General features: G+C 44.3%; 1 protein-coding gene across 1 annotated transcript in view; it reads left to right on the plus strand.

Annotated features, from left to right (window-relative positions):
• CFAP46 (cilia and flagella associated protein 46) overlaps positions 1-14,861 on the plus strand; it is a 253,776-nt gene that overhangs the window by 132,404 nt on the left and 106,511 nt on the right. The window contains exons 33-36 of the mRNA XM_066601014.1: positions 4,045-4,143; positions 8,070-8,166; positions 11,030-11,173; positions 13,387-13,587. Of these exons, the coding sequence (XP_066457111.1) occupies positions 4,045-4,143; positions 8,070-8,166; positions 11,030-11,173; positions 13,387-13,587 (541 nt within the window). The remainder of the gene's footprint in view (positions 1-4,044; positions 4,144-8,069; positions 8,167-11,029; positions 11,174-13,386; positions 13,588-14,861) is intronic.

Below are 14,861 nucleotides of genomic sequence, written 5' to 3' on the forward strand. Positions count from 1 at the left end.
GAGCTCAGAGCACTGCTCCTGGCTCTTCCAGGCTCCCCCCCTGCAGAGAGAGACGACTTATATCGCTGGGCGTGAAAACCTAGCTGATATACGTTTGTCTGAATCTAGCCCCAAAGTGTCTTTTGATAGTGTAGGAAACTGGCCTGACTGTCACCTTGACTTTCTTGGCAATTTCTCTGTAGAAGAGACCTACACTTCTAAGGGTTATAATTGTCTGTCTTATTTGGTTAATTGCCTTTTTCTTGCCATTATAACAGCAATGCGCTCTGTGCTGAAGAGCAAAACTGTCCAAATCGTGCTCTAGAGGGTGTTGTAACGCAGTCTGTTCCAACACTAGTTATCTAGAATCAGAGGGTTTGAAAGTAATCTACAAAAGTTGAGACACCTGTAGAAATTGTTTGTATCCAATTTTAAACCATAATTTGCTTTCTGTGCTGTAGATCAGCTGTCCATGATGTGTTCCCTGAAAAAAGTCCCTTGATTAAAATCATGAATTCAGATTATAGTTGCATTTCAGGTCAAAATGTCATAATCATTTAAAGTTTTTAACTTCTTTTTGAATCATTTCACATTGTTTGCTGGACTTGAACTATGCTAATATAAAAAAATAACTGGAAAATCTGAGGTGTTCTAAAAGTTTTGACCGGTAGTGTAGATCAGGGGCCCCCAACTCCAGTCCTCAGGGAGCCCCAACAGGTCATGTTTTCAGGATATCCTATAGTAAGAACACCTGTGGCAATGTCTGAGGCACTGACAATAATTACATCACCTGTGCAATACCGAGGAAATCCTGAAAACATGACCTGTTGGCGGTCCCTGAGGCCTGGAGTTGGGAAACACTGGTGTAGATGAATGACCTGAATGGGGGCCATCCCTGTATTCATTCAGAATACTTTACAAGGGTATTTGAAAATGTGTTTTATAGCCCAGGAAGTCCCTTTAAAAGTAACAACAAAAAAATTAAATTATGCAATTGTGTACTTTTAGTGAATAAAAAAGTTCCAATTACAATTCTATCTGTTCAGTCATGTCCGACTCTTGGATACTCTGCAGGCCAGTCCTCTCCATGCTTCTCTATTCTCCACAGCGGCTTTCAGTTGCCTGATATCAATTCCGTGTCCTTGACGATATCCAGCCAACGTGTCTTTTGTCTTCTCGGTTTCCTTTTACCACCAACCATTCCAAGTAGCATCTCTTTTTTTCCCAGCAAATTTGCCCTTATCATGTGTCCAAAGTAAGTCAGTCTTTGCCTTGTGATCTGCATTCCAGGGGCACCTCTGGGTTAATACGGTCATGGACAGATTTGTTGGTGACCCCAGCTGTCCAGGGGATCCGCAAAGACTTCTCCAACTCCACAGCTTGAAAGCATCAATTTTTCTTCTGTCTGCTATCCTCACTGTCCATGTCCCATATGTTGCAATCGTGAAGACTATGGCTGTGAATAACCTTCGTTTGGTGACTGAGATATTCTTGCACTCCCATATTGGGTCCAAGCTTACTATGGCCAAACGCTCCAGTGCTAATTGGTGAGCTGCCGCTATGATCAATGAGGGACACAAGGAATCCTAGACTATTAACCACTTTGATTTCCTCATTGTTGTCTTTTATGTGGACTTCCTTGTTGACAGCCAACTATAGGAAGAAGTGAGGGATAAAAGAGTTATGACTGCCAGAATGCAAAGAGGCAAAATAAAAATAAAATATTCACGTTCTCTAGTCCAAAATTGGTGGGGTCCTTAAAGGGGTTGTCCGGCCGTAATATATTCATGTGAGCACTTTTGTTTGCCCATTACAATGCACTTTGTAATATACATTGTACACTGTAAATTGGCCAAACAGAGGTTATATACTTACCTTCAGGGGTCCCCCTCCGTGTTGATCCTCTGGTCGTCCTTGGATACGACAAATCCATCTTCTTTTCTTGTTGGGGCCGGCTGGCTTGCAGGGGAGGTGCCGGTGGGCATATTAACTTTTTCTACCCCACTTCTGCCCTAATCAGCAATTCCAGCAACCTGATTGGTTGTTTGGGTTGACTGATTGACCAATCAGGTTGCTGGAATTGCTGATTAGGGCAGAAGTGGGGAAGAAAAAGTTACTGCTACTGCTCTGCCTGGAGGTGTAAGGACGGTGGCCATCTTGGATTCATTCAGCATGTCAGTTTCAGGGTGACTACCGACTAGCTTTTGCGAATTTACTGGGGCTTTCTAATGTTAAAAACGCATCGCGGCAAAATCGCAATTTACCGCGAAATCACGATTTTGCGCGATGCGATTTTAACATTGACAAGTCCCATAGACCCCTGGAGAAAAAAAAAACGCTGCAGATTTCGCAGTGAAAAAGAACTGTAGTGGGTAGTCACCCTCACAGAGAGAAGACAAAGATGATTAAGGGCGCCTGCACACGGGCAGAAATCCCGCGGCGGGATTTCCCGGGGGATTTCCGCCGCTCAAAGCCTGCATAGGATTACGTTAACAAACGTAATCCTATGCAGACGGCCGCGGTTTGGCTGCGCAAAATATCGCGCGGCAAACAAACCGCGGCATGTCCTATTTCTGTGTGGGGCTCTGCGAAACGTCACTCACCCGGCCGCCAGCTCCGGTCTGCGCATGCGCCGGCTGCCCGGCAGCCGGCACAGGAAAAAGCCGGGGCCGCCGGGCGCGGGTGAGTACGCGCTTGTCCCTGCAGGCGCTCGGGTCAGATCCCCGCGGCGAGAATCCTCACTGCCGGATCCGACCCGCTCGTCTGCAGGCGGCCTAAAGGTAAGTTGAATAATGTTTTTGTTTGTATAATGATGTATGTTCTAATACATTTACTTTACAGGTCATTAGTGGGGGGAAAAAATGAACCATGGGCGGCCGGACAACCCCTTTAAGTCCTTAAGAACTTCTGATTTCTTATACTACAACATTTGCCAGAGTTGTTTCTTTAAAGAAAAAATAGCTCCATCGATAGAGGAAAATCCACATCGGCGTCAAACTATATGCGGATGTTGCAAAGTTTAACTTGAGTGTAATAACTTTCCGCCACAAGTTATCTTACGTTAATATAGCAAGAGCCATTGTAAAGCAATTAAAAGGGCAAATAAACTATGGCACAAACAATAGTGTTAAAGGAGATGTCCCGAGGCAGCAAGTGGGTCTATACACTTCTGCATGGCCATAATAATGCACTTTGTAATGTACATTGTGCATTAATTATGAGCCATACAGAAGTTATAAAAAGTTTTATACTTACCTGCTCCGTTGCTGGCGTCCTCGTCTCCATGGAGCCGACTAATTTTTGGCCTCCGATGGCCAAATTAGCCGCGCTTGCGCAGTCCGGGTCTTCTGCAGTCTTCTATGGGGCTCCGTGTAGCTCCGTGTAGCTCCGCCCCGTCACGTGCCGATTCCAGCCAATCAGGAGGCTGGAATCGGCAGTGGACCGCACAGAAGAGCTGCGGTCCACGGAGGAAGAGGCCATCTTCAGCGGTGAGTAGAGAAGTCACCGGAGCGCGGGGATTAAGGTAAGCGCTCCGGTGAGCTTTCTTTACCTCCCTGCATCGGGGTTGTCTCGCGCCGAACGGGGGGGGGGGTTGAAAAAAAAAAAAACCCGTTTCGGCGCGGGACAACCCCTTTAAGTCTCAAGCAGGGGCGTAACTATAGGGGATGCAGTTGCACCCGGGCCCAGGAGCCTTAGGGGGCCCATAAGGCCTCTCTTCTCCACATAGGAAGCCAGTACTATGAATAAAGCATTATAGTTGGGGGCCCTGTTACAAGTTTTGCATCGGGGCCCAGGAGCTTCAAGTTACGCCTCTGGTCTCAAGTAAAACTCTGCTACATCTGTATATTGTAAGTTGCAGGGGAATGGCTCCCTAATATCCAGTATATCACACAAATGCTGAAATAAAGCAGTCGATGGATCCGTCACTATTTGAAACTTGTTTACTCTTGCGCTTATGCAGCTTATTAAGCGGTCCAATATTACTGTCAGCCTATAGATATGTTAGGTGCACACAGTATCATGGAAAAAGCAATAATTTATGTAAATGTGTTGTCTGGTAAATAGAATTTCTCAAGTATGTACCAACCTGAAGTTCTACCACGCCGTCACTTATCACCAGAGAGCAGCTGGCAATGTGTTCATTAATGAATACCAACTGATAAGGTAAATTCTCTATTTCCTTGTTTTCCTCCTCCTCAATATGTCATAAAAGCCTTAATTTGTTAATTAGCTAGGATGTGCGGTTTACAAATAAACATTAGAAGAATAGAAAGTACACTTAATTCTATTTTGCCTCCCACATTTCCCAACATAAAGGTCTCCAATGAAGAGCTTTTCATTTTGGGGACTGTTTAGGATGACCTACAAAAATTGGGTGAGTTGCAGGGTGTCTTGGGGAAGGGGGGGCTGATAGGCTGATGCCCCTTTTGGATAGGCCGAATGTCGGGCATTGAAGCACCCAACAGCTGTCCCAGGGTTAATTGTTCTGGCCGGCCACCTCCATTCAAAGTAAACAGGCAGTTGTTCCTAGATGGATGACTGCCTGTTTACACAGGACGATGCAGCGGCAGACCAACTATGATTGTATAGTCTCTATGATCGGTGATTTATCGCTCATTGGTCTTTCACAGCATGCGGTCACACTGCACAGTTATTGTGCAAACTGCTTGGTCTAACGGACGATTTGCCTGATAATCGCCCAGGGAAGGAACGGTCCCACAAGAATGGATATGTATTGCGAAATCCGCAGTCTGCTTCCACATGGGGGATCCACAGCAAATGGCATGCATTCAATGGTATGTCAATTTTACAGCACACTTTTTCCTTCACACTTGTGGAAACAAATTGCGTATTCCACGAGCGGAGGAAAAATCGCAGCATGCTCTGTTTTGCTGTAAACTCCACGCGGACGACCTTCATTGAAATCAATAGAAGCCGTCCAACAATTGATATTGTGGATGGGCTGCGGACACGCACGTCATCGCCTAGCGACATTGAAAAACAAATAGTAAAAAAAAATCTGTACTGTACATGACCGTCCGCGATCATCCGCAGTACAGAAAATACAGGTATGCGGGGTCGCTGGCCAGGGTCATGTGGAATCCGGATCGTTCGTGAGATCCTGGCCTGTGTAACGAGCTGTAGTTTTTATTTGTACCCTATAACACCCTTTTTTGATCACTTTTTTGAGAGGCATAACGAACAAAATAAGAATTTAGACACTGTTTTTAGGGGTTTTTTTTTTTTAGGTTTTTTGCTGTGCAGGATAAATAATGTGTTCAATTTATTGTATAGGTTGTTATGGATACAATGATACCAAATATATGGGATTTGTAAAATATTTTTTTAATACACATCTGGGGAAATGTGCAAAAAAAGGATTTTTCTTTCTTACATGTTTTTTTTTTACACAATTTTTATTTATTTTTATTATCCCTGTAGGGGACTTGAACCATAACCGCTGTGATATTGCATTGAAATACTTCTGTACTGCAATGCCTTATCGTTCACAATAGCGATCATAGGCCATGGCAAGCCAGGACACCAGTAAATGGCACCCTGTTGCCATGGCAGCCCATCGGCCCTCCACTCCCTCTTTAGACCGCGGCATGTAGAGGGTTAACAGCGGGAATCGCTGTTCTTATGTATCCCTGCTGTTGCAGCAGGAGACCAGCTATCGGTAACAGACGGCTCCTGCTGCGGGATGGTGCCAGCTCAGCTTCTGACCCTGCTCATACACATGACGTAAGTTTACGTCTTGAGGCGGTAAGGGGTTAAACATAATAATTGCATTGAAATTGAGTCATCATCCAACACATAGCTGTCCTATTTATCTACACACTAAGGCCTTAGTCAGACGGGCGATTTTTCGCGCGATTTGCGGATCGCATGACGGATGCGCATCCGCAAATCGCGTGACCGGTGTGCGCAAATCGCCCGAAAATCTGCTCCTAGCCGCGTTTCATTAGAAACGGGCCGGAGCTGTCCAGCGCATTGCATTCAATGGAGACGGCAATACAGCCGCAATACAGCCGTCTCCATTGAAAGCAATGCGCTGCGGGCGAGCCCGGGATGAATTGTCGGTAAGGGCTTAAATATATAAGCCCTTCCCTGCAATCCATCCTAAAATGTGTTAAAATAAAAAAAAATTGTATGCTCACCTTCTGCCGGCAGCCGGAGCTCCGCGTGGCCGTCCTGCAGTGGGTGTGAAGGGGGTGTGAGTCAGACCTGCCCCCTGATTGGCTCAGTGCTGAGCCAATCAGAGGCATGCCTCACTCACACCCATTCATGAATTCATGAATGGGTGTGTGAGTGTTTTCAGCCTCTGATTGGTCAGGGCTGTGACCAATCAGAGGCAGATCATTCAGCAGGCGGGGATTTTAAAGCCCCGCCGGCTGAATAGTGCCAAGAAGCAGTTCAGGAGAACTGACAGCGGCTGCGGCTGGACTCCGGCTGCAGCGGAAAGGTGAGTATACAATTTTTTTTTATTTTAACACATTTTAGGATGAATTGCAGGGAAGGGCTTATATATTTAACCCCTTCCCGACAATTCACCCCGCGCACGCCGGCAGCCCATTGCTTTCAATGGAGCGGCTGTATTGCCGCTCCATTGAATTCAATGGGCAAACATCGTTCTTCTCTGCCACAGCTGTTACAGCTGTGGCAGAGGAGAACGATCTTTATGCTGACAGTGGGGGAGGGGGTCTCACTCTTGCCACTATTGTGGCTTAATAGTGGGACCTGGGAACTTGAGATGCAGCCCAACATGTAGCCCCTCGCCTGCCCTATCCGTTTCTGTGTCGTTCCCATCACTCTCTTGAATTTCCCAGGTTTTCACAAATGAAAACCTTAGCGAGCATCAGCGATATACAAAAATGCTCGGGTCGCCCATTGACTTCAATGAGGTTCGTTACTCGAAACGTATATACGGTATATATTTTTATTGTAACACATTTCTGGATGAATTGCAGGGAAGGGCTTATATATTTAAGCCCTTCCCGACAATTCATCCCGCGATCGCCGGCAGCCCATTGCTTTCAGTGGAACCTGCTGTATTGCCGGCTCCATTGAATTCAATGCGCAAACATCGTTCTTCTCTGCCACAGCTGTTACAGCTGTGGCAGAGAAGAATGATTTGTCTTCTATATGTTCTCAATGGGGTCGGCGCTGCTGCCGCCGGCCCCATTGAGCGCATATACAGAAGAGAACAGGAATCGCAGATCGCAGATAGGTGCGATCTGCGATTTTTTGTTCTATAATTTATCGGACGAGCGCATAAAAAGCGCTCATGTGTCTGATACCATTGCAAAGCAATGGTTTTAAAAAATCGCTGGACGCATGCGCAAATCGCGGCTAAAACGCCCGTCTGACTAAGGCCTAACTCTACCGTAACAGTTCGGGCAATTATTCTAGCAGCTATAGGAATGATCCGATAATAAACACTACTGTTGGCCTTGGCTGTTACACGCTATCTATCTCACTATCCTTAGGGCTCATTCACACAGTTTTGTTCTCGGTCTTTATTACATGCATATTTTTTTATGCACTTATTACAGGTAGAATAAATCCTATTAATTTGCAATGGGATCCTCAAACATGAGGTTTTTTGCATGCGTAGAAAAAAAAATGCAGCATGCCCTGTTTTGGTCTGGATCGCTGACCCAAATTGCACAATAAAGTTTAGACAATCATGTAAAAACACTGCAAACATGTACTTGCAGTTTTTACACATGTTGGCAGGACACAGTGGGTAAAAAATAGTGACATCACTTATTCTGCTTTTTTTGGCAAGCACGAAAAACACTGAATCTGGATGCAACGTGTGCACAAAAACCGCATACACCCCAAATATGCATGTAGTAGATTTGCACAATATTTCACGAACTGAAATTGCATCTGCTCATGTGAATGAGGCCTTATACTGTAGCATCTGTACAATATACACAAATGTACCAGAACAGCTCCCCGCAGTTATGCATTACTCATCACTGCAGTTTAGTAGAAAGCTGTACATTGATAGGATTAAATCTAGCTGTTATTCTGCTTATTCTTTGCTTCTCCACTAACATATCTGAAACGATGTATTATAGCTGTAGAGAAGAAATAGCAGAGCTTAGAAATCAGAAACACAATGGCAATAGCTTGACGGGAAATCTGGAAGACCCTTTAGTGGGCGGCAGGCAAAAGGTAAGCTGCTTAGTTCTGTATATGGCATTTGTTAGCTGTGTTGTGTGTCACAACGTTTATTGGTTTGGCTCCACCTAACCCGAAGTTACAATACAAAATAGTAGTACAAAGTCCTTCAGAATTTGGAATTTAAAGTACGCTTAAATGTGTTGGAAGAGCATGAAAGGTTCTCCATCCCTGAATTCCGTTAAAATACAGGACAGAATAGCGCTGCACTTAGCGCTATATTGTCCTGTAAAATCCTGGATGGCTGAGGTCCATTCAGTGACGTTCGGTTCTGTTATAAGATTCCTTCAGTCAATTGTTGCCTTCTTCCTGCTCCCATAACAGAGGAGAACTGAACCCCTTAGCGCAGATGTGAACTAGCCCTAACCCTACTGAATGATGCAGGGGTATTTTTCATGTATGAAGCACATAGTTGTAAATATCCTTAAATCAAACACACGTGAAACACTTTTCAGTGACATAAAGTTGTACAAGTTGGATTCATGGGGGTCCTTAGGAACTCCTTTAACCCCTTTAGTGGCACGCCCAGAAAATCTCTAGGGCTTGCTGCACTGACTATGCAGTTAAACCCCGGAAGATTTACGTGGACAGCTCTAGTGCTGAAATGCTGGCCAGGACACACAGTTATTGTGCCACTGTACATGTTTTGCCACTTCAAATTACCTCAGGAAAATCTCCGGGGCTTGCTGCCCTGACATGGTGGTAATCCTGCCACTGAAGAAGTTAAGGGGTTGTCCCACCGAATAAAGTTGCCCCCTATTCACAAGATAGAACACAATTATATGTTCCAACATAGGAGGATAAACAGGCTGGACTAGATGGACATTGTCTTCTTTCGGCCTTACGTACTATGTTACTATGTTGTTATTTCTGACAGGTCCCTTAAGATGAATTGAGCAGTGGTGCACATGTATGACTAAAAAAAAATGACGGAATTTTAGTTTTCTGGCCACCCTGCCATCCCCAAAAAATTGAATAAAAAGTGATCAAAAAGTTGTATGTATCCCAAAATGGTATCCATAAACACTATAGCTCACCCTGCAAAAAACAAGTCCTCACACAGCTCCAATGATGGCTTGTTATGGAGCCCCAAATTTAGTGACACAAAGCTAACTTTTTTATTTTTTAAAAGTGGTACAACAAATTAAAAACTTGCTAAATTTGGAATTGCCATAACCATACCGACCATACAAGAACGTCGGCGTGATATTTTTACAAGTCGGTGAATGCTGTAAAATTGAAACCCAAAAAACTGTGCTGGAGTTGTGGCTTATTACCATTCCACCTCACGTAAAACATTTTACAAGCTTTTTCAATGCATTATAGGGTACATTAGAAGGTACCATTAAAAATACAGCTGGTCCTGCAAATAAATAAGCTTTTATATAGCGTCAACAGAAAAATATAAAAGTTATAGCTCTTGGAAGGCGGGATGAAAAATGGCTGCAATGAGGATTTGGTTAAGGGTGGCGCTGCGGGTATATTAGAGGTTGTATAATAGTGGTGATGGTATATTATATTGGGTAGTTCTGGGATATCTGACATAACACTTCTATCACATGGAGAGAAGACTTTGTCAAGGATGGCACAACTACCACCACAATTACATACATGACTGAAATACACTTAAAGGGGTTGTCTCGCGAAAGCAAGTGGGATTTTACACTTCTGTATGGCCATATTAATGCACTTTGTAATATACATCGTGCATTAAATATGAGCCATACAGAAGTTATTCACTTACCTGCTCCGTTGCTGGCGTCCCCGTCTCCATGGCTCCGTCTAATTTCGGTGTCTTCTTGCTTTTTTAGACGCGCTTGCGCAGATGGGTCCTCTCCCTTGGCTGGAATCGGTACATGTGACGGGGGCGGAGCTACGCGATGACGCGTACAAGGGGGCGGAGCCAAAACACCGCTGCTGCCGAGCGGAGCCGAAGGGAGAAGACCCATCTGCGCAAGCGCGTCTAAAAAAGCAAGAAGACACCGAAATTAGACGGAGCCATGGAGACGGGGACGCCAGCAATGGAGCAGGTAAGTGAATAACTTCTGTATGGCTCATATTTAATGCATGATGTATATTACAAAGTGCATTAATATGGCCATACAGAAGTACTTAACCCCACTTGCTTTCGCGAGACAACCCCTTTAAGGGTTATTTGGGACTATCATGTTGATGATTTTTCCTTAAGATAGGTAATATTAGATCAATGGGGGGCTGCCGCTCAGGACGCCTGCTGATCATCTGAATGAAGAGGCTGTGGCACTTGGGTGACCACCACTGCCTCTTCTTAGGCTTATGATGTCATGTTCCTCATTCACATGACCTGAGAGCAGCTCATTCTCATCCAAATGTATGGGATTGAGCTGCAACCACTATGAAATGTACAACGCTGTTCCTGGTATGTAATGAAGTGCCAGCGGTGATCAGGGACCCTGAGCGACAGACCCCCACTGATCAGATATTGATGACCAATCTTAAGGATAGCTCGTCGGTATGTTTGTCCCTGGAAACATCTTTAAAGAAAAGTGAAGTTTATGGAACGTAATCTGTAAAGTCCTATAAATTCCGATGACGTGAGGGCGGAGAGACTGTAGGCAGGGGCGTAACTATAGAAGATGCATGGGGATGCGGTTACACCCGAGCCCAGGAGCCTTGGGGGGCCCATAAGGCCTCTCTTCTCCATATAGGAAGCCCAGTACTATGAATAAAGCATTATAGTTGGGGGCCCCGTTCCAGGTTTTGCATTGGGGCCCAGGAGCTTCAAGTTACGCCTCTGCCTGTAGGTGTTAATAACACTGCATTCTATCACTTCATCTCTACAGTCTTATGTGGAAATCCTGTTGTTCTTTCTCTTTAGATGCTGAGTCTACATGCAGATGGAAAGGGGTTAAGTGGACTCTCTCTTCCGTATCTGTGGCTGGAGAAGGCCAATATACTGATAGATCTTGGGTTTTTCCAACCGGCTCGAGTTCTTTTAACACAAGCTTATAAATCTCTCCAGGTGAGACAGCATCTCTGAACCTCTGGAAAGCTTTCAAACATTAATTAACCAAATATGGAATAAAAATAATTCTTCATACAGTGTCATGCAGAAAAAAATGATAATTAATTCTAGTCACGTTTAGATGTTTAAAGGTTATTTCTTTGTAAAAGATAAAAGTTGTAAATGAGATGTGGAGACGTTGGAAATGTATTCTTTAACAATGCGGATTTGCCATTCAGCTGTCTAGGACAGTCAAGTCCCTAAAAGGAACATGCAGGTCCTCTGACAAGCAAGACGGGCTGCATATCTTTACAACTATTGTTCCCCTGACTCCATTGCTGTGGGTATTTTTCTTATAGACCCCACTACAACTGTTGGCTTGAAGCAGTTCCCTTTAAGGACTAGTGTCAGGTTCTGAATTTAATCAAGTGTGCGATCTCCACCGCTCAGTGCCAGACATGGCGTCAGCCATTGGCACTGAGTGGTGGAGGCTGCCCACTTGACAGAAGCCTGTTGTCAAGTGTAACAGGAGCTGGTGCGGACAAACGGAAGGGGTCTACAAGAAAAATAAGGGCAACAAAGTCAGCGAAACAGTGGATGTAAAGATGTGCAGCTGGCCCCATTAGAGGACCTGGCTGGTCTTTCTCAAGTTGGTTGTCTCCGTTTAGACAATGCAGGGATATTTCCAGAATTTACCACCAATGTCAATTGGTGGAGATTTGGCCAGTGTGACCCTCGCTAATTTCTCGTTTGTGCCACTTTCTCTCCTATCAGATGATGTGCATTTTTGGATGGTCTCTAAAGAAAGATGAATTTGCAGTTAGTGGTGTTTACTTAATGAGTTCTCCAAGAGCTAATTGACAAAAGGTGTTTCAGTTGAAGAGATGAGGTTAGACATGTGGATTTCGTGAAGCAAAATTGGAGAAAGGAGTGACAGCATATGCGGTGCAAAAAGTACAAAAACTCTTTATTTTTCCAAACAAAACAGCAAAGGCTGCTTAGCCGAAACGTTGTGTTGTATGAAAGAATAAAGAGTTTTTGTACTTTTTGCACCGCATATGCTGTCACGCCTTTCTCTAATTGTGCTTCAAGATTGGATCCTGTGATTCTGGCTCCTTTGTGACTCTGCATCGAGTTGCCTCGCTGAAACCAGCAGTAAGGATTGTTCTGCTGGCAACACGTTTATTTGTTCTGCTACCACAAGGATTTTGTGGGTGATTTGCCCATTAAATAAAGGCACCCAAACCCTGGTTACTGACAAATCTTTTCTTGAGAAAAATTGCCTAGTGTGAACCATTCCTTAATGCTAACAACTTTGAGAAGTGACATAAAACTATTGGCAATAGCAAAGTGTATTTTAAATTGTCCACGTCTTCTATGTCACTTAAGACTTACTTAGACTCCGTTAGCACTAATGCCCTGCTTGCTGTTTCAAACCAAACTATGCATGATACTGGTGAATCCTGGTGGACTCTATTCTCTGTAATGGGGTCCGCCTAGCTTTCAGTAATATTGACAACAACTATAGAGTTCCTGGCCGCGCTATTTCTGCTGTCACTAATACTGTAAACAACAGAGGAAACCCTGAACACCAAGTATTCACAGAGTTTAATGAAATTGTTTAAATGTCATATACAGATCCCTGGCCACATACAATATGTGATGTAACTAATGCCACATTAGCAATTAGTGACACTCTGTCTAGACAATAATGTGGTAATACTCTGGGAATAGTCAGCAATACATCCAACAAGACAACGTGCCTTGTCACATATAGATATAGGATATAGATATATTACAATTAGACCGACCTATGCAGAGTCCTAACCTGAACCTTACTGAACATCTTTGGGACAAACTGGTCAAAAAAAATAAACTGCATCCATCTTCTTTGAGAGAACTCACCAAACCTTTGCAGGATGAATGGAGGGAAATACCAGCTGAAGTGTATCAGACAATAGTAGAAAGTATATCCTGGAGAGCATTCGATGTCATTCGGGCCAAAGGAGCCCCACTAAGTATTAACATAAGTAAATAAATATTGCTTTTGATTCTTCTCAGGTGTCCAAATACGTTTGGTAGGATGGTGTATGATATACCAATGTGCATTAGAATATTGCCTCCTGGGAAGATGTTGAGACTTCTATAACTGTGCATTTAACCAAATAATTTGGTAATCGTCCTGTAAGTCCACACTACAATACATGATATTCTTCTTAACTTCCTTGTAGGATATTGGTGATCAACATCACCTACTGAAGTGCCTCTACCTGTTATCGGTGTTGGCCGTCAGCGAGAAGAATTATGGACAAGCAAAGTCCTTGCTGCTGGAAGTTAAAGATGTACCGAGAGATGCTGAGCTTTGGTATAGAACCACAACTACACTCACGGATGCAATTCTAGGTGCAAAGAAGGAAGGTGGAGAAAAGAAGGTAAGACTTTGATCAGGACAAAGTAGTTGCCACGGACATCATTGGGTACTCAGTCAGTTGTAATAGTGTTTCTGCTCTGTCAGGGTAATTGTGCACTACACAGATCTCTGGTGTAGAAATTCGGCAGCAAATCCATACAAATCCGCAGATACCAGAGAGAAGATAAAGCCAATGGGTTTGAAGTCTAAGTTAGGTAATCCACAGCAAAATCCACACCAATGCATTTCTTTGTAGATTTATACTTTGCTATTGACCACAATGGGGAAAATCCATGACAAATCCACACATAAATTGACAGGCTGTGGATTGATAAATTTGTGCGTTGAAGTACTGCAAAAAACAGATCTATTTTGCTGGTTCTGAGTTCTGCTGTGGATTTTCTCTATGAATATGCTCACAGCAAATCCACCTAATGTGCATTTTTCCTAAATGTCAGGAATTGAAAGGATATTTAGTAGAGATGAGCGAGCATACTCGTCCGAGCTTGATGCTTGTTCGAGTATTAGGGTGCTCGAGATGCTCGTTACTCGAGACGAGCACCATGCGGTACTCGTCTCGATTAAATGAGCACTGACCATTGAATTCAATTGAGCCGGCAATACAGCCGGCTCCATTGAAAGCAATGGCCTGCCGGCGATCGCGGGATGAATTGTCGGGAAGGGGTTAAATATATAAGCCCTTCCCTGCAATTCATCCAGAAATGTGTAAAAAAAATATATATATATACTCACCTGGTCCCGGCAGACGGAGTTCAGCGCGGCCAGTGGCAGACCTCCTGAACTGCTCTGAACAGCTGTGAGTAGTATTCAGCAGCCGGGGATTTAAAATCCCCGCCTGCTGAATGAGCTGCCTCTAATTGGTCACAGCCTGACCAATCAGAGGCAGATTCCACTCACACACCCATTCATTTAAAATCCCCGCCTGCTGAATGAGCTGCCTCTAATTGGTCACAGCCTGACCAATCAGAGGCAGATTCCACTCACACACCCATTCATTTAAAATCCCCGCCTGCTGAATGAGCTGCCTCTAATTGGTCACAGCCTGACCAATCAGAGGCAGATTCCACTCACATACCCATTCATGAATTTATGAATGGGTGTGTGAGTGGAATCTGCCTCTGATTGGTCAGGCTGTGACCAATTAGAGGCAGCTCATTCAGCAGGCGGGGATTTTAAATCCCCGGCTGCTGAATACTACTCACAGCTGTTCAGAGCAGTTCAGGAGGACTGCCACTGGCCGCGCTGAACTCGGTCTGCCGGGACCAGGTGAGTATA

Source organism: Eleutherodactylus coqui, chromosome 4 (genome assembly GCF_035609145.1).
Source record: "Eleutherodactylus coqui strain aEleCoq1 chromosome 4, aEleCoq1.hap1, whole genome shotgun sequence".
NCBI classification, from domain to species: Eukaryota; Metazoa; Chordata; class Amphibia; order Anura; family Eleutherodactylidae; genus Eleutherodactylus; species Eleutherodactylus coqui.